The 20,946-nt window shown below is 40.5% G+C and overlaps 1 protein-coding gene across 1 annotated transcript; it reads right to left on the bottom strand.

The window, feature by feature from the left end:
• Window positions 1-3,841: 3,841 nt before the first annotated feature.
• Window positions 3,842-18,928, bottom strand: ap1m1 (adaptor related protein complex 1 subunit mu 1). Its single transcript, XM_061045284.1, has 12 exons — window positions 18,726-18,928; window positions 16,833-16,989; window positions 16,624-16,691; window positions 16,361-16,491; window positions 14,157-14,304; window positions 13,882-14,008; window positions 12,913-13,055; window positions 11,663-11,734; window positions 11,199-11,357; window positions 10,873-10,998; window positions 5,085-5,160; window positions 3,842-4,658 (listed from the first exon to the last, which is right to left on the bottom strand). Exons 1-12 carry the CDS (start codon window positions 18,765-18,767, stop codon window positions 4,636-4,638), a joined length of 1,272 nt encoding a protein of 423 aa, XP_060901267.1. The 5' UTR covers window positions 18,768-18,928; the 3' UTR covers window positions 3,842-4,635.
• Window positions 18,929-20,946: the final 2,018 nt, after the last annotated feature.

Genomic DNA, 20,946 nt, shown 5'->3' with positions numbered 1-20,946 from the left:
CTTATCACCTCTGGCCTCAGGTTTAATTCTTTATGAACACACATGAAAGCTATCTGATTGTGATACTTTTTTTTTTTAAAACACTTTTAAAAAGTGTTTAAACATCTCTTCAGGGTGTTAGATATGTTTAACTGTGTCTTTAATCATCTGCTGACCCTGCTTGTTTTAGTCATGCTGCCTCTTGTGGGGTCTGAGCCACAGGTTGGGATCTGTTGCTCTGTAATAATAGGATGTGTGTACATTATGGAATAGGCCTTGATGGTATGGTTGTACGCGCTCTACTGTACTTGCTGATCTTTCAGACTTTGGACTCTGCTGCTGATGAGTCAGTTTCCAAGGCAAACCCCGCAAAACACTCGTTACATGAGATCTCTAAAAAATAGCAACAGCGCCAAATGTTTACCCTGTTGTGAACTTTGACTCCGATGACACGACAAGTTACCAGCTCGATGAGAAGGCGCTTGATGAGGCTGTATAACCGACTGTCACGTACCGCACTCCGCTGTCTCTGTGCACTATCTGTCAGCGATGTGTGGGCTGAGATTACAGCAGCGTCTCAAGGCCAGCACGGTTGAGCACTCGGCTATAAGCTCCTTAAAACCAATATTGTTCTAAAGTCTACACAGGAGGATGGAAATTTCCCTGCACTTGAGGAATACCCTGCTGTAAATCCAGCCGGGACCACACACTGAGCCGCTGCTGCTGCAACAACTGTTTCAGGTTTTCTGTGTGAGTGTGTGTGTGTGTGTGTGTGTGTGTGTGTGTGTGTGTGTGTGTGTGTGTGTGTGTGTGTGTGTGTGAGGAAGTCCCTCACATTCCTCGGCTTCACCTATAGTTAAAACACCTTTTCTCCGGTTACTGCCTCAAAGTGACTCATCAGCTGTTTGCGTTTCACAACCGAGGCTTTCGCACACGACGTCTGCAGGGGCACCCTTGCATGCCTGAGAGGGGAACGACCTGTCTTGACGTCACGCCAAGATCAGAGTCCTGATGCGACACGCGAGGATATCCCGGTTGCTAGGCACCCGGGGTTCCGTGTGCAGGTAAACACAGGGTTCCTGATTGTGGCACACCTGCGTTTGACACTGCCACGCTGTCACCTGTTGCTTCATCGTTGAGTAACCATGGTTATTTTCCATCGACAGTAACTACACTAAAGGTATCTGCCATAAAAATCTGTGACAACAGTGTTGGCATGGCAACCAAATAACTCCCTGAGGGCACAGAACAGGTAAAGCTATTTTACTCTAACCTGTTGGCCTAGTTATTGCATGAGAAAGTTCATCTGCGAGTACCAAATAAAAGCTCAAATTATGTAATTAATTAAACATGTTATTACTGCGTTTACCACAGGGTTATAATTACGTCTTTGAAGTCGCTCTGACGTGTGTTTGCAACATGAACGAGCACCCTGTTCCTTAACTTGACATGTTGTGATAACCCTGCGGTGAATCTACGATAAAAGAGTGTATGTTGATGGTAAATATTTGTGAACATAAGAGAGGATACTCATGTTTTGCTTCAACCAAAGCTTCTGTAAGCAATCGTGCGACTCCAGGTACATGTCAGGTCTCCTCTCGGGCTCCGCAGAGGACTGATTTTGCCTCATGAATGAAACCTTCTCATCACGGGCCAAATATTCACGAGCTCTGCCAGAGAGAGAGGGAGAGAGAGTTCCACAGAGAGGAAGGGGGCACACGTCTACGACCTGCAACTGAGGAGCAGTGGGGATTTTTTTTTACGACTTTCTGTTATAAATGATCATGGTAGTAAAAGTTGTAAAGATGTCTGAATGAATAGACTCTGTTACAAATGTGTGCTGTGCAGAAGAGGATCCAGAACCAGAGCTCTGCTCACACAAAACTGCTGAAGAGTGATTTGAATCCAGCCTGACAAGGTGTTACTACCTACTTCAATACATGACGGCAGAATAGTCCTCATACCATCTTTCTTCCTTACGTCAATTCACACCTATGCTGTGTACCCCACACACACCCCACACATACAAATATACATTTTATGAATGACTTTTAACAGTTTACTACTAACCCTCCATTAGTGTGATGTGATTGCTATCACTGTTGTTTGGCCTCTCTAAGTAAACTGTATGAATCCTGATTTTTTTTTTTTAAACAGAGATACAGTTAGAGACAGATTTTATTTTATTTTGTTTAATCTCTTAAGGTGAGGTTTTTGAGCCCTCAGGCTTTCTACCTCCCTTGCACATGTGTTTTATTTTTTATTTTGCTTGTACCTGTTTGACTCTTCTTTCAACAACGTGGAAATAAACCAAAACTAAAACTAAAGTTAGAGACGGCTCAGCTGGCAGGCCCCTCCTCAGAGATGGAAACACCCTGAAGCTGCTTTTATTCACCTAAAAAAAAAGTCAAATGTAAGATGAGCAAAATCTCAACCCGCATACTTTGCCAGCTTTGATGCCTTTCTGTCACCTTATTGTAACCTATTATTTTGTGATTACTTGTCGAAAATAAGATCTACTTTCTCTCCTGATGCAGCAGTTTCGAGTGTCTTACAATAATGTGTATTATTGCTGTGCTTCTCTTTTAAAGAAGAGGGAGTGGGGGTGGGGGAATTAAATCTCAGTATCAGTTATGCAAAACTTTGTGCAAGTGCTGGGAAGTTCAACGAGTTATTAAGTTGCTTTTTGGTTGGTAACAGAAATTTTAAAAAAAACCTGTAGAAGGCTTGTTTATGAAGCTTCACATGAGTTGACACGACCGGTCTATGTTTTTAGGATTTCTATAAAGAAATTGCCGATTAAATGAAGGCTCTTCACTTCTTTCAAAAGAGTATCTTGGATTTGAACTCTTTGATGAAACTCAGGCACTCTCTCGGGTATTAGTTTGAAAAATTGGCAAAGTTCAATAAAAACCTAAAGCCACAGAGGTCAACTGATCATTCTTTATCTACATATCCCTGTTTTTGTCAAATGCAGCAGATTTATCTGATTTAATATTTCAGTCACTGTCTCAAATATGGAAGAAAATGTATTTCAATGTCATGCAGAATAGAATTATCAAAGTTGTTTTCTCATAAATCTTCATGTGTTGCAATGAAACGTGTCTCAAAGGAAAGAAAAGACAGCTTTGGATTAAACAGCAAGTTGTTTGTTTTGAAAAACAGGCTGCTTATTCTGTGAATACTAAAGCATTTCATTAAACTGAAAAATCTTCTTTTCCTGGACCGGATAAATCTGCTAAATAAGAGCGTCAAAAACAGATGTTTGCAAGAATATTCCTGCCACATGAATTAGGGAATCAAGTCAATCCTGGGATGGTTTTTAAGGCCAGACGTGGCATCTTTAAGTTATGGCGACATGCACTGACCCTTCAGCACCTGCTTTAAGTGACTCATGAATTAAGAATATCACAGTCCCCTTACAAGACTAACTTCAGGAATGACCTCATGCAGGACCACTGCAGTCTGGCTTGGCATGAACAATAGCCGGTCTGTGCTGCGTCCATCCGACATTTCTCTCGAGCATGTCTGCGAGCGCTGACCACAGCTTGAGTCACATCCTCCCCTCGCTCTCCTGCATGTTTACGGAGTGCTGGCGCTCTGTTGCCTATGATATCACGCGCCCTGGGTATTAAGAGGAGCACTGTTTGAAAAGACCTCCAGCACGGCGTGGAAAAGAACCATCCAGGGTTTGCTACAACCACAAACTTGATACTAGAACCCCCCCCCCCCCCTCGGTTTTCCCCTGTGTTCAGCATTCCTCACTGCTTTGTGGGACAGGTGCCTCCAGATGACACGATGTCACTATAGTGTGATGACTGCGGTGACATCACACACAAAATGACGCAGAGAGACGATGGAAAACTTTTCTCTAAATAGACATTTAATGATTTCAAACAGCGTGGTTACATAGAGGGGAAAGGGGAAACAGGTGCCGGGTGGGGGGGGGGGGGTGGAAAAAACAGGGATTTATAACTGTTCTTTTTTGTTTTACTGAGTAACTTCAATGAGCGCACTTCATGTTTTTATGCAAAGCTGAATGTCCGAGGAGTCACACTGACGAATAGAAAGCACAACAGCCGAGCAGGCAGGCATCACTCTGGCATGTATCAATGGCATCAACACGGAGGTAATGGTACAAAAACAAGTGAGCTTTTTAAATTTACAACAGATAACACTGAGTCCAAGTCCATTGACATGTAACAAATATATACAGATAAATCAACAAAAGAGGAATTGTGGTAGAACAAAGCAGCTTCATCTACTACACTGACCGGAGCGTGTTTTAAACCTGTGTGGACGTGATTACAGTAACAAATGTAACATACTCTTTTTAAACTATTTGACCCGCTGTGATAAGATTTTTTTTCTCTTGGGTTAGATGTAAACTTTACTCTTGCTGTATTGGCCTCGCTCACATTAGGAGCCACACAGTAGTATGACGTAATTAATTATTTTTTCTTTATTTTAAACCTTTCCTAAGCGAAGGCTCCTTCTAATATTTGCATTGATCCGAAATGAATATTCCTTAAACAGATACAAAAAAAAAAAAAAAAAAAAAATGATACCGACAGTTGATCTCATGACTGACACCTGCCATTTGATATCACATTAGCGGCTTGACTCCGCCCCCTCTGATTTCCACCTGCCTGCTGCCTACTGGGTCCGGAGCTGGTAATCTGTGGAGGAAATGAACAAGACTTAATCAAATGGACAATGAAAAGAGGAGGAATTGAAGAGAAATCAAGCAGAGGCAGCTGATGCTTTCCACCCAGAATGAATGAAACATGAAGGAAATGAGATGAGGATGTTTAGCAATTAGTGGCAACATTAGCGAAAAGGCCGACATGTGCAACCTCGGCAATCTCGGTGCCACAAGACTGAGGACAGTCGAGAACATATCTTAAAAAAAAAAAAAAGTTCACTTTCTCACATTTCGCAGGACGTTGCCACATTGCCTCATGTTCTACAGTGTATCCCCTTTTTCATAGAACTGCATCATTTCAAAGCTGGTTCCCACCACATTGCATTGTATTGCCCAACTGTTGCCTAATAACTGCACATATGGGCACTCTGTACAAGTATCACTGAACTCTTCGACCTACCTCCGTTCTGGGTGATGTAGCGCACCCACGGCAGGGCCTGATACCCACTCTTCTCGATGATCTTCAGGTAACGCACCTGCAGAGGGAAACAAAAGTGAATGACACAAAAAAATTCTACAGCTCATCCAAGACTGAATTCTGTGATATGAACAATGTTCAGTTTGCACACCACTGAAAGTTTTTTTTTTTTTTTTTTTTTTTAAGATTTATTTTTGGGCTTTTTGTGGAGAGATAGGACAGTGGATAGAGTTGGGAATCAGGGAGAGAGAGAGAGTAGGGAATGACATGAGGGAAAGGAGCCAGAGGTTGGATTCGAACCTGGGCCGCCCGCATGGAGGACTACAGCCTCCATACATGGGGCGCCCGCACTAACCACTGCACCACTGCACCACTGCACCACCAGCGCCTCCCAACAGTCTTTCTTACAATAACGGCATCGAGTGTGAATGCAGCAGCTCGTCTCTCTCTCTCTCGTGGCTTTGGGGTTTTCTTTCTTTTTTGAAATGCTACCTCAACTAAACTTTCAACCAATCTAGAAAAAGACAAGCGAGGGAGCTTTCACTCCACTTGGAAGTGCCCCTAATCATGCAGATTCATGCACCTCTTCATAGCGCTGTTGATCTGCGCGTAGTATCTTCTGTTCAGTTTGAGCGTACCGTGCATCAGTTTGATCATTTGACTGTCGCTTCTGAATGTTTGCAAACCAGCAGGCTGTAAAGCTGCCTCTCAGGTGCTACCTTTAAAGCCTTACAGGTGTTAAGTATTTCAGAGGCCAGAGATATACTTTCAGTGAAGTACTCTGCCAGCTGCAAGTCGTAGTAAGAGTGGTGCTGCTGATGAGGAAGCAGTAGTACGAGTCACTGTGAGAAGAGGGAAGCAGATACAGAACGGCTTTCACTAAGTTCATCTACATAACTGTAACATATTGTTTTACTTAAGGGCCTGTGTGGAGAGAAAAAATGCAGAATTAGCATTATCGGGATACAACTTTCACAAGCTATTGTGCAATATTTCACCACAAACAGTGTTAGCACATCGCTCAATTACGAGAAGGCAATCTAAAAATAACCTGCCAGCCTGACCCATCACTGCACAGCGATTTCGCCCGTCAAGTGCAGAAAAAAAACAAGGTGTTTGAATCGGTCCATGTTATTTAGATCTTTAGCGACTTTGTTTGGATGAAAGATGAAGTACTGACTTATTCATTTGATCTTCATGCCAATGACAGGGAGGACGCTCTTCTTTGTGTCGTCTCACTTTATCTTGTGGTAATAATTACAGACATCTCCTTCACGCTCCGTGTTTTTTGCAGAAAAAAAAACTTTCACACAAAACTTTCTGCAAGTAAAAGAAATAGAACTGCTCTCTCACGATTAGCAGCGATGGAAAGCACGGTACATTTTAAGGGCTGACACGACCCCTTCTCTGGGAAATGTCGCCGCTTCTCAGCTGAAAGCAGGACAGACAGGGCAGGAATTTGTGGGGACGGAGAGATGGCGGCCCTCTGGTGAGGCCTCGGTAGTGGCCGCCTTGTTATTACCTTCTACTACACGGTGAGGTCAGAGAGAGAGAGAGAGAGAGAGAGAGCGAGCGAGCGAGAGCGCCGTGGCCACCAGACACATGACGACAAACACACAGACACGGGATCAGCGAGTTTGCCTGCGCAGCACTTCTCTCCACCGAAGCCAGCAGCCAAACATGCAGCCGGCCTGACCGTGGGTACGTCGTCAGCAAAACGCCACCAGAAGCCATCCTCCGCAAAATATCATTATGGCTTGTAAGATGAGAAGGGGTAGGGAGGATGTTTGTTGTATGGCGTTTTGGTAAGTACAGACTACATGTGTGGTCTGGATTTATCAGGCTTTTCGGTCCAAGCCGGGGCCCCATAAGCATCTGCCAGCTTGTTTGGGATCCTTCGACATCACCTAAAGACGGGAGATGTGAAAATATAACTACACCTCTGCTCTCAAAGTGCGGGGTTCCTTCATTTCTAGTCACATTTACAAGGTGCAGTGACGTGCATTATACACACTCGACATGTGCCACCCCCTGCACTTAGTGGTGGAGTTAAGAGGAACTTTCTCATGCTTTGATATTTACATGTGTCTAATTAAACTCCACTCGGCCTCTTCTCACACGTACAGAGCGCTGCATTAGAGCCTGAGAGCCAGTCTGCTGCTGCTGCTGCTGCCCTGTAATAAGGGAAAAGGTTACAGGCTCGATGGGAATATTGCTCTTATTAAGTCGACTCTGAGTAGACACTGGGTGCACCGCAGTGTGACTGCAAACACGGAGCAGAGAGTTTAGGCTGTTAGATGGAGAGGAGGTACAGGGGACACCTTAGAGCGCTCTGTTTACAAAAAGGGACCAAAACATCGATTTGGCAATATCACGAGTTGTGACTCACTCGTGTGATACAATTATTGAATTGCTGGTGGCAAATGTTGAAATTTCAAATTAGAAAAAAATACGGCAATTTTTGCCAATTCTTCTCACCGCTTCACCACTTCATGCGACATGAACGAGGGAAACGTGAACAGAAGCTAATTGGCCAAACAAAGAAGTTGACAGAGGGATAAAAGAAGACGAAGAAGAAGCAGGATAATGTTGGACAGCGGTAAAAGGATGTATGATTATATTATTGTCTTGATACCAGTTTGTGCAGAATCCCTGAATTGAGATATTATCTGAATCATGAGCCATGTGTTGAGTTGTATCGTACTGTGTTTTCTACTTCTATTGTATTCAGTAACAGCTAAATTAATCCAGATAATTCAAATAAAAAATCCATATATATGTTCTAGGTCTATAATTTCAGATCCTAAATGTAAATGAAAAAACATCGTATGAAGAATCACTCTCAACCTCTTTAGGTAACAGAGCACTACGGTTTTCTTTTTTCTCTTAACGTTGAGGCTGAAAACAATAGTTGAGTCACAAATATAAACGCTGAGACATCAATTTTAAAGTAGTGCACATTTTAGATGTCAAATATAAAATTCGCCAAGGAGGTGTGTGGTTTTCAGATTCAGAGCTCTTCAGGTGGCTTCTTTCTCGACAGTTAATCAAAATACAGTAAACGGTAAAAATAAACGTTTCTTACACTTGGGCTCTTTCGCAGGTTTCTGCATATTTTTCAATGAGGTCGTCCTTTTCGACAGTCTCCATATATATGAAACAGTATATATACACAAACAGTGATGAGGACTTTGTGCTAAGATTTCTCAGACTAAACTCATCAGGTGTTTCGTCCATGCAAAAGGATGCAGTGTGTACTAAATGACTGTATGTGTTTTTATATTTTTATTGGTGTTCTTATGAATAAAGAAAGATGTGCTAAAACACAGATTGAGTGGATCACTGTTCCAAAAGTGTTTTTTTTATTATTGACAAAATCTCTTTTTGATATGAAACTGTAAAAGAAGAGTTGAGTAATCAGTGTTTTCAGTAATATGTGTTGTAAGTGTGAAGAGGAACTACAGAAGAAAAAAATCCATTAGTCACTTTCAGTGTCTTTGACCTGAAACACCTCTGACTCTCATTTTTCGGGTATGAAATGTAATCTAAATCCATTTCTGTCTATAAAATAATACATAACAGAGGAAAAGGCCTTTCCTCTGGGATATGCAAAGTGACTCCACACCTGCCTTTGTCGCTGCGCTGCGACTCCATGCACTTGCTTTTATCGGAGCATCTGTTCATTTATGGATTAGCAAAGATTTGAAAGGAAGGGAGGGAACAGATTATTTCTCTCAGCTGTCAAATGACCTTTAAAAATGACAAGTGTATTTTTACTGCCAAAAAACACCCCAATTAAAAGTACGATATATTTCAATTAACGTTCAATTAACATCAGTGTGAGCTGCTTGTTTCCGAGTGGGCTGTGTCATTTCCATAAAAACTTAATGACCTTTTATTGAGCTTCATAGGAACTGTGGAGAAGCTGGAAAAAAAGGACCAAAGAGTTCTTTTACCGACAGCTACACAGAAAGCAGAGATTTAAATCAAGTGTGAGTACGAGAGAGGGCCCTGAGGTGAAAAGAATAAAGTTGATCATAGAGGATAAATTGTGATCCAGTACCTACAAAACATGATATTGCTGTCTACTTTACAAAAGCAGAGATGCACCGATCCACTTATTTCAGTTCCGATCCGATTCCAAATCTTGTGCACCGATACCGATACTGAGTCCAATATTTTTATTATCATAACTAGTAGTGGTACTGTTGTTCTTGGTAGTATGTGTAAGGCTGCAGACAGCTGTAAGGAACTTGGCATTACATTGCATTGCGCTGGCTTCACATACAAACAGGAAGCAGCAAAAACTGTCAGGTTTTTCAAATTAAATCTTTTAAACTGAAGTGTAAGAATTGAATTTTTAATATATAGAAGGAGCTGTTCCATCTCGTCTGACTGTCGTCATGGAGACGATTTGTCGACACTGCTGTGCCTACATAACACTTTTACATACCGTAGTTATTTCAGCACATCAGGATATTAATAAATCATTATAATTCAATTTAATACTACTCAGAAATGAATATTCACAGCAATGATAATGAAATCTGAAGGAGCTGTTGGAGGAGAGACTGCTTCTTTATCCAAATGTGCAAAGTGTCCAAAGTGGAATAATTATGAGGTTTATGCATTAATCTTCTTCTGTGATCATTGAGCTGCCTTCATTTCGAGTCGTTTTATTTAAAGAAATGTTTCTCTTGTAATTTGAGGCGTTAATAAAAACATTCCAACTTCCTTGAAAAAGTACATTTTTAAGAAAGCACCGGTAAATGTTTAACTTCTGGTTCCAACATGACGCTAGAATTATTCCAATTTCAGAGTTTTAGACGAATAATGTGGAGTAAGATCTGGTGAATGTAACGCTGGGTTGTAATTGTACAAGCTGAAAACAAACTGTATTACTTCAACACAATAATAAGATATGGGTCAATGACATATTTTCAAACCATGATTGTCAGGTTGCCATCGTTCCTTCACTGCAGGACACGGGGAAGCTTCATTTCGTGTTGCTGTGGTGCTTCACACATAATCACAGGACAACTGTGATTACACAGGAGGTGCAGCACATCTGTGTAAATCTGCGGTCAGCCAGCGTTTTCATTCAAACATGAAGGAAAACATTAACTTCTCTTTAAGTATCATGGGAATTACAATCAAGATCCAATAAATCTTCCGACATGTAACCAAGAGAGACATTTTCTATCACTGTGATTAACACAAAAAAAGGCAGAGGGGTCATGACTCAGGCTGCTTTGTTTAACACTGTACCACATGAGGAGTGTCACAGTTCAACAGTGCTCTCATACTGCCCCCTCTGGACAAAAACAAGGCAGACATGAATTGTTTGAATTCCTGCTCTTGAGAGAGTTTGTGTGAGACGCTGCTGCGTGCCATAAATTCTACCTCAAGGATGACAGGGAAACAACAGCGAACCACAAGACATTTAGACTATGCATGCATGCATGCGCACTGGACTGAAAACACACAGAAAAACTGAACTGCTGCACTTGTTTGTATCGTCTCCCAGGTGGTTTACCAAACAGGAATGATCCTCTCGGTTAGACCAACAGTTTCCTGTGATTAAATCGTATACTTGTTCGTTCCCTTGTCCCTCCATGGGGAAGTCATTTCAGCTCATTTGATTTCGGCCTACTGTACGTGCTGAGACATGCAGATTAAACGTTAACGTTGACAGAGATCATGTGATTGTGTGTGTGTGTGTGTGTGTGTGTGTGTGTGTGTGTGTGTGTGTGTGTGTGTTGAGACGTACCTGGATGCCAGAGGTGGTGAAATACGGAATCTCAAACTTGACACTGATTGGTGGCTTCCCCTCTTTGTCTTCGGCCTCGACACTCGGCAGACCGAAGTGGGCTCGCATCAAATACTCTTTTCCACCCTGTGAGAAGTCAAACACAAACTATAAACCTCAAGTTTCAAACACAGACACACACACAAATAACCTATGGACACATGTAGAAACTGACTGTATCAGGTAAAATCACAAACAAACTGTATCCACAAATCACCATTGCTACTTAAAAACAGTCATTTTTTTAATCATCTGTATGATACTAATGAGTTATGATTTCTGCTCACAGGGAAGGACTTGATGGACCAGACAATCTCGCTGTTCTCAGGCACCCACTTCACGCTGCCCACTGTGGTCTTGAATTTGGGTGAGTCAGCGTCCGTTGGCACAGGAATGTGGATCTCCACGTTGTTGGCTGTGGAACGCCTTTTGAACTGGCTCTTTGCCTGAGACAAGGAACAAGCAGGTCAAGTTAAACAAGGCGTCCCGTCTTAGCAGAGCATTAACCCCCGAGGCTTATTGGTAGCCGTGTGAAAACATGAGACAAAAAAGAGCCACGGCGTCTTAGAAAACCATTACAGTATGCAGTACTCTGCTGTGATGCTTCACACGCTTGGAGCCAGTGCGGACAACAAAACCTGCTTACCCTTTTTTTTAAATTATCAGACATCACTATGGAAGCAATTGTCCACAAAAAAATGCTACAATGAAAGACACAAGAACTGGTTTAAGAAGTGAAAAAGAGACAGACCTTGATCATGTACTCGATCCGACTGTGGGAGTGCTTCTCAATAACAGATTCAATCCAGATCAGGGGCTTCACCTGAGACACAAACAACACACTTTATTTACCTACAGTCCATCTAATCTTTAATAAAGTCAATAACATAAAACATGTTTGTCAGTATATGCAAAACATGACACAGTCACCATCTAGTGGATGGCCGATGTTACTACAAGAAGAACCAACAACCTGATTAGAGGAATTTGAGTTTAACACATTTTTCCATCTTCATTAACAAACACGATGGGAGCAAAATATAAGGAACACTTTTCAATGTAATGCACTATATTACACCACCACTACCACCACATACTGGGACTTACATAATAAATATAAAGTAGAATTATCACCTCTCTAACTATGTCAAGAAAAACTGAAAGGAAGAAGTTTGTAAAGTAGAATTTCTGGTCGGACTACAGTTTTGGATTGAAGTAGATTGTATAGGGGTTCATAGTGTTGTTGCAGATGGGTGTAATGACTCAACGTAGCATTAAACAGTAAATAGTCTACACTCATGTTTGCATTGTGTTGAAACTGTTTGGGTCTCATGATGAGGAAGAGATATTGAGAAAGACAGTATGACTGCATGAAACTTACAGATACTTAGGGATAGAGAAGCGCCTTAACACTTTTTGAGGCCAATAATGCAAAAAATATATCCTGATAACTACACACCAACCTGTATGTTACATGCTGCTGCATCATCAACAGCCAACGATGATGCACTTGTTGTTTTATAATAAACGACAACCTGTAATTTCTAAAAACCTGTTTATATTTAAAAAAATATGTGATTAGATGCATACTGAGCAGGACGTTCACCCCTTAGTTACCCCAAAGATGAAACAGCATCTCTGAGCCGGCAGGACAGAACAGCTCTGTGTGAGTGTGTGTATTGAAGTCTGCGCTGTTTAAATAGCGTCGTCATATAATGGTACATCAATATTCTATTGAGTGGATCTCAATGTAAAAAGAGCTACTGTCTTAAATGACCTCAGTTAGGCATTTTTGAAACTACCTTTTTCATGTATCTTAAACCAGCTAAAGCACAAATATCAATACATGCAATACGCTTATATCGGCTGTGTACTGCTTGGCGTTGCAGGTTCTAATTTGACCCCGATACTCTTATTTGAGGTCAGCCACACTCGACTCTAAGACCTTGTTTAAAAGAGTACCATCTATGCCGAGAGGTGTCTCTGACGCACTGTACTCACATGAGTGTTGAGGCGGTAGGACATGAGCTCAAACTCTCCATCAGGGGGAATGAAAGAAATGGTGCGGTCGTTCTCAAAGCGAGACAGACGGACACACTGGTGGAACTTGACATCTTCCAACTCGACTGATTTACTCTTACCCCCTGCGTAAAAAAAAAAAAAAAACACACACATGGATGCAAATTAAAGAAAGAAAGAAAATAGATTATAGTTGCATTAACTGTCAAGTGATAAAAATCCAAAGCTCTACCTGCACTCATAAACATTTTTTAGGGCTTTTTAAAAGTCAGGTTCAAGAAACAGATGGATACACCATATGAAAACAGGATGTGCAACAAGTGTCTGACTTCAGCATACTTAGAAAGGTTAAAGCTCCTGTGAGGAGTGTTCAGCTAGTTAGGAAACCAACTATGTGACCTATGTGATCATTTATATGGAGTTATTGTTTCTGTTTTTTACCGCTTATAAGCACTGCTGCCGAGAAGGTGTCAGTAGAAGTGAGTTACTGCACGCTGCAGAAACAGACTCTGTTTACATTTTCCACAGCCAAGATTCAAAGTAAGTGATTTGTTTGACTGTTCATTTAAAGCAGGGTGAGCCCTTTGTTAGAAAACACTCCTTAAACGTGAACAGGACACGATCAGCAAAGGGGTAAGACAAACCGCTTTGTCCACAGAGCTACCAAAATCAATGCAAAGTTCCTCACAGGAGATTTAATAAAATGTAAATGTTGAATCACTGAAGCTCAGAGTCAAGCTCAAATATATATATTTATTATTTAAGATTTAGTTTTAGGCATTTTTTTCTGCCTTTATTTTAGGGAGAGGACAGTGGATAGGGTTGAGAGAGAGTGGGGAACGACAGGTCGGATTCGAACCCGGGCCGTCCACTCTCAATGACTACAGCCTCTGTACATGGTGCATGCACACTAACCACCAGGCTGTGAATATGTTACATGAGGGAACTCACGTCCAGTGTTTTCAAACAGAACCTTGTCGTTCAGTCCCAACCGCAGCTCCGGCATTCCAGACAGGAAGACGCGCATCTTAATGGAGCCCACGATCTCACTACGCAGAACATTACCATTGGCACTAACCTGAAAGACAGATGGATTACCAGTTCCAGTGTTAAGAAAATCAGCAAAAGCACCGAGCTTATTTAGTGACGCACACAGGGAGGAAGTTTACAGACACTGACAGTCACTCCTTGAGCAACACAGCACTTCTAAAACAAGGAGTTCCTACCAGGAGGTTGACTGACTCAATGACGTCCAGGAAGACCTCGTTCTTCCTGTACTTGATGCCCTCTGACCTCCAGGAGACAGCGTTGGTGACTGTGGCAGGGGGTCTCGGGGCGCCAGTGTCAAGCTTGTGCCCCTCCTGGGTTATGTATCTGTGAGACACAAACACGTAGAGAATGAGGGAAAAACAAGAGACAAAAAGGGAAACCAGCCGTCTGCAGTGGTGAATTCCCACAAAGCATCAAAGGAGAAGAGAGAGAGACTTGTGGTTACTAGAGGGAGGATAGTCTGAGTTGTTGCTGAAGTTTGGGGGAAATCCAGAGTTAGCTTGCTACGTGTGTGCATCAACCGCAGTACTGTACGTTTAAACGGTCATTCACAAATCTGTGTCAACCACAGTGCTCAGAGTTCAAACGTTCATCCGGTACACTAACACCTTTCTTACTTGCAGATTTACAGGAATGACAAAGCAATCTGTAAAAACGGATTTAACGGCGCAACAATTATTTTATTACAGCAATTCACTCCTTCTTAGGACAAGAACCCACATCCGTTCTTTAAGTTTTATTTTGAGGCTTTTTATGACTTTATGTAGAGATATGATAGTGGATAGAGAATGAAATCAGAGAGAGAGAGAGAGAGAGAGAGAGAGAGAGAGAGAGAGAGAGAGGAATGACATGCGGTAAAGGAGCCACAGGTCAGATTCAATCCTGGGCCGCTCGCGCACAAACCACTGGGCTAATGGCGCCCCACATACATACTTTTTCATTGTATTATCCTGTGTCTCCCTTTATATTTGAGAAAGTCTTCAGTTCTATACACTCTATATTTCTTGGTGTTTTTGTATTTAAATTTATTTAAATTTTGTTGCTCTATTATTTTTAATGTCTCTTGTAATTTATTTTAAAGTGCTATGTAATTAAAGATACTTATTTCTATATTGATTTGCTCTTATACTTTTGTTTTGTAAAAAAAAAAAAGAAAACATTCAAACGTGCCTGTACTCTTCTGTACATGTCAAAATGACAATAAACATCTGTTCTAATTAAATGTTATCTTTACACTAACATTGGGGATAATTAAATTTCACTATTTTAGTTGGTTGAGGAAACCAGGGATATAAACACTTAAAGAAATAGTTGATAAGAATATAACTCATGAAAAGTATCAGGTAGAAATCAAAAACATATGTTAAATAAAGACAGGCCTATGATAATGAAGATCTGTAGCACAGACAATAGTGCAGAGTGTTTTTTTAAGTGTTGCACATATTCAAGTCAAATGAAAGGACAGGAATAATACAGAAATGTGCAGGTGAACACAGAAAAATATTCATATTCATATTAGAACATTTCCACCTGATACACTGTCAGAAATGAAATAGGCTAATATATCGTTTTGGGACTCATAAGAAAAATAAATCAAGTCAAAATGCATAAACCTCTGGGCGCTGATGGCCCAGCGGTTAGGTCACGCCCCATGTCCCGCCTGCAGCTCCTTTCGCACATGTCATTCCCTACTGTACTTCCCGATTTCCAAATCTATCCACGGTCCTTTCTAGTTGAAGGGCCCAAAAATAATTCTTTTTAAAAAAAATACTTTTTAAAGCTTCCACTGACATTTGACCAAAACTACACTAAAAAGAATTTGAGTTTCAGAAACAATAACTTAGTAATCGGCTTCTCGGCTAAGAAAGTAAATTATTGTCCTGTGTGATGTTGTGCAATCACATCCTTTAAACAATGCTTCTGAACAAAAGTATTTATTTCACCAATGAATAATAAGAATAGATTTAATGGTCAGATTCAGTGACTTGATTTAGACTTGTGTTGTACAAATGTGCCAGTGTAAAGTATTTCACTCAGTGAGGTGGTGTAGTAGTTTGGCCCAAGTTGTCGATGAGTGTTGTGAGTTCTACAAGCCACCAGGTGTCAGTGTGTTTCCTGAGTTTGAGCCCCAAGAGGCAACATCTTTTCCTGGCACATACAGAGAGAGAGAGAGAGCTAAAGAAGCTTTCATCCAGCTGTTAATACTGTTAAGAAGAGCTTCTCAATCTTCTCTATACCCCATGATTGTTTTAAGAATAAAATGGAGGGATCTTTGATTGCTGTCAATTTGGAAACCGTAAAATACTGATTATTGGTCTTTTTTTTTTACATTAACTTAGGAGAAAAGGAAAAAACAGGCTTTTAATAGAAGGATACTTACTCTTGCAGAATCTTGCTGTCTGTGGTCTGAGGATAGCCAAAGTCCATCAGTTCATCCATCAGTTCATATATGATGACAAAGTTATCTCTGATGCTCTCCTCCTCCAATTCTTTGAAATACTCTGAAAACACCTGAACAAGACAAAACACTGTTTTATAATCCAGTGTGGATAAAATTGTACATACAGAGTACATGGCTTTGGTGTTGTTTTTTATTATCTTAAATCATTAGCAGTAAAGCAGGTGAGAGGAAGAAAATCTTACCTGGACAATTTTGTACAAGAAGGAGAAGACCAGTGAGACACTAGCATTTTTCTTGGACGTTGCGACCACTGACAAAAAGTAAGTTAAGAATTGTAGCAACTTCCACTTTAAGTTAAAACAGTAAAAAAACAATACATGAATCTAAAATACAACATCAAGAGTTGACATGCTGTTGGGTACTGATATAATAAAGGGAGAAATGAGGATACAGTAGAGGTTATTGTGTTTGATCCACATGAAACGGACTCCTCCGTGGGCCAAGATTGGAGAGAGCGTCCCCTCCTCCTCTTTGTCCATCAGAAGAGTCATGAAGTGCTCAATCTCCGACATGTCCACATCTCCCCGGTAGTTTCGACACACGAGGACCTGAAAGAACACGTTGTTTGTGCAGGTGCGATACTGTTACTACAAGACAAGACGGATGTAGTATTTGTGATAAACATGCGTACTTAAACGGTAATGAGTCATGACAAAGTACTATGAATGTTGGCGAGGGTTTAAAGTTTCTAACACAGCCTCAATAAATCCATGTGGTCATACTTTAAAAACTCTTTTCTGCCCACATTGATAACATTCCTGAAGAATGTTTCGTAAGGCTGCGTGGGTTGTGCTAAACTGTGGAAACATCACTGAAACATTTCGTAGATGCAAATCCACTTTTCAATTTGGGTGTCAACTTCTTCATAACGCGTCACTTTGACTATTTTACTCAGACAAAACATAGATACAGGCTTTTACGCCAACAGCTAAATTTGCCCATTCTTGCACTAGGGCTGGGTAATTAATCGAAACCGACATACAGAACCTCTAACCAACGTAATCTTGCCCGTGTCGATTATTTTCAGGGTCACATGACCACACGTCCATTCCGCGACATGGAAGCAATGTCCGTAGTTTGGACACATTTTATCTTTAGGGAAGACGAGACACCGAAGAACAAAAAGAAGTCAAATGTAACCACTGCGGAAAAACTGTTAGCAAGAAATGCAACTTATTCATGTCCTACTGTTTTAGAGAAGTTCATTTCTACTTTAAAACTGAAATGTGTCGTTTTTATTTAAGCGACGCTTTGACTTCTCTGACTAGACTCTTCTCCTCTGTCGCCCCCCGGTGGTGGAATGAACTTCCAAACTCCTCTGCACCTTTAAGAAAAAGCTAAAGACCCAGCTCTTTATGAATACCTACTAACTTAATGATGATGGTCTCCATATCATTGATGATGATGATGGTAATGACGATGGTTTTTGTTTGATAACGACGACTTATAAGATGGTTTCTATACTGATTAGAGCTCTCAAGAACTGCCCTCAATGTTGTGCTTTGCCTCTGGTCACTTCCTGTCAGCACCTGTGTGTCCAATCGGACTCAAAGCTGATCGTTTGCTCTTACTGACATTGTTCCCTTTTTTTTTCTAGATCCTTGCTTGTGTTGTTCTTACTCTCTGATGTACGTCGCTTTGGATAAAAGAGTCTGCTAAGTGAATTGTAGATTTCAGTTCCAAATATTCAATAAATAACCACAAAACAGTCAATCAGATATGCACTCTTTCATTAGAAAAAAAACATCCCAGCTTTAATAGTTGAGCATATTTGCAGTAGAGACCATGTCAGTGAACTGTGAGGGCAAAAAAGCAAAAACTAAATAATCGTAATCGAGGTCAAATGTTCAATTAATCGTGATGTTGATTTGAGGTCACATCGCCCAGCCCTATCTAGAACTAAAGGCATCTTAATTTATTACTTTTACGTCACCACTGCTTTAAAAAGTCATGTTTGGTAAGTAATAACACTTCTTACAGGATCAGAAAAGAGTCTTTAAAGTGATGTTTTGGATCCTGGGCTGCAAACAGCTGTTCACCTGTCTGCGGTTAATGTTACGTGGCCTTTTATTTTTCACTTTAATACATCACATGACATCAGCTACACTGTTTAGGTGAAATGCAGGGGCTGTGTTTACGAGCTAAACCCCTCACAAAGCATCTCAAACTGTTTGGTAATGTTATATCAGACTGAGACACATCATAATAATCTGACAGCTAAAGAATGTGTTAGCTCGGCTAGCGTTAGCTTTAGCAAAAGCAGCATCAGCCCCTTTTTTCTTACCTTTCCTTTCAAATCCAAGACATACACCGCACTCGCAGACATCTCGAACTAATTTATTCGAGCTTAGTTCAGCTCGTTATCAGCACCGTGTTGATTATTTTATCTGATAATAACTAGTTAAGGGCTAACATTAAAGAACAGACATTCATTCATAATACTGAAAAGAGGAAATCCACTCTTTCCCTTTTTTTTTTGTCACACCATCCACAGAGCTGAGGAGCGCCCCCTGTGGGCCAGGAGGATCAGAATCAGAATCAGAATCGGGGTTTCTTGCCAAGTACATTTACAAATACAAGGAATTTGACTTGGTGTATTGGTGCTAAACAATTAACAGGGATATAAACAACAACTTAAATAATACAGCAGGATGAATTATGTGTATTTCTCAAAGGAATGATGGGATGTGGTAAGTGGCGAGTCTGGTGGGGCCCTGGGCAAAAATTAACAGGGGGCCCCTCCAACCAGCGTTCATCTTTATGATGTTATAAGTAGGCTAATAATGTAATTCCTCTTCCTGTGGACTTTCATTAACAAACATTTTCACAGTAATAATGCATGTGATGCTTGGAAGGGCAACAATATGTTGTCAGATGGGGCGCTCTCAGGGAGGTTTCTTTCTGTCATTGCAAACTTTTCACATTTTTTGCCACTGCTGTGGTTTAAAGTTTGTCAGACCTCGATGGGGCCCCCTATACTGGCCTGGGGCCCTAAGCAGTTGCCTGCCTTGCCTGTTGACAGACAGCGACTCTGGATGTGGTAAGTGGCAAATCCTGTTGAATAAAATCAAATAAATAAAAATATACTGGATGAATTACTTTCCAAGCACCTCCGTGACACTGCGGTGTGGGCACTGATGCTTTTCACACAACTGAAGTTATTTAAGTTAATTAGTTATTTTGATTCGGTTTAGTTTAAATTAGGTTTTACTTTTGTAAATAAAAGCCTACTTTTATTTTTATTGTTGTCTCTGTATCATAAATGGTTCAGAGAAAGATAACAAGCAACTTCTTTAAAAAAAAAAAAATACACTTTAAAGTATTGTACACGTAAGGGTTACAAGTTTGAACTTCTTCAGTAAGAAAGCTCATCCAAAATTTAAACTAACGTGCCTGAGACAAATCCTGAGGATAGGCCTCGTGTCACTCAGTGTGCTCGTGTGTCAAAGACAAAAAAAATACATTTACTCTATTATTTTATTTTATTTCAGTCAGTTTTGTAAACACACAAAACAGTTGGTTAACGTGTTTTGGTGAAGCCTTGTTTTAATAAAGTTTCAGTTAACGAAAATGTTTTTTAAATGTTTTTTATTTTTGTATTTCCTTAGCGATAATCTTGGTAGGTGGGGGATAAATTAATTCACAAAAAGGCAAAGAACCAGGAAAAAATATATCCAGTTTTTGAAGCACTTTCGTGTCAAGACTATCCTAATTTTAGAATCTGAGTTTGCTGAATGATACAAAATATAATCAGGTATTTACTCGGGTGTGAACTTAGACAAGGTACCTTAAAGTACTTTTGCTAAAGGGATGCTATGTGTGCTCTTATGTGTCTGTTTCCCCCATTAAAACAGAAATAAATGAATGCATTTAAAATGACCTTAAATGTTACGTCCACATAATAAAGAGCCAACTAGAGTAACTAGTCTTTATTAACTATCTGCCTTGTGCAGTGAGTCTCTTACAATCCAACACTCATTATGTATTTCCATTGTAATTGTGCAAAAATGTGTGACTAATTTGAACTCATTCAAAATCGTTCTCTTCATTCAGCTGCACTTAATTAGTGCAACTCTTTATTGTCTTAAGTTCTGATGGGGCCTCCATCCTAACCTAATACTGAAACATAACTAAACTTCCTAATCTCACTGAGAATAACATCTGTGGTGTTAAACAGCAGCCAAGCAACAAGTTATGACTTCATCAGAGGTGAAAAGACCCCTGAAACACGAGACATATATTATGCTTATTAATGTGTCAGTGTAGGAGAGTACACAAAGCTACATTGAGGTAGCGCAGGCTTAACAGTGAAATAACATGGGTTTAAAAGCTTGTTCTATAACACAAACTCAAACAGCTGCTACTTTCCACAGCTGTGCGTGTGCAGAGATCGGGATGTGAAGTGATGACGGGGAGTGAAGAAGAAGTTACAACAGAGCATTTGAGGGGAGGAAGTTTTGGAGAAACACAGTTTTTAAATTCTGCTTCATAAATTAAAAAACAAA

The sequence above is a fragment of the Labrus mixtus genome, chromosome 8 (assembly GCF_963584025.1).
Source record: "Labrus mixtus chromosome 8, fLabMix1.1, whole genome shotgun sequence".
NCBI classification, from domain to species: domain Eukaryota; kingdom Metazoa; phylum Chordata; class Actinopteri; order Labriformes; family Labridae; genus Labrus; species Labrus mixtus.
Note: the sequence above shows the minus strand (reverse complement) of the source record. Positions and strands in the feature narration are given on the sequence as shown.

Coding starts and splice junctions, on each gene's coding strand:
- ap1m1 (XM_061045284.1), bottom strand. CDS start 18,767: ATGTCTGCGAGTGCGGTGTATGTCTTGGATTTGAAAGGAAAG. Junction 14,009..14,156: donor TTGAGTCAGTCAACCTCCTG/GTAGGAACTCCT, acceptor TCTGTCTTTCAG/GTTAGTGCCAATGGTAATGT. Junction 13,056..13,881: donor TCTGTTTGAAAACACTGGAC/GTGAGTTCCCTC, acceptor TTTTTTACGCAG/GGGGTAAGAGTAAATCAGTC.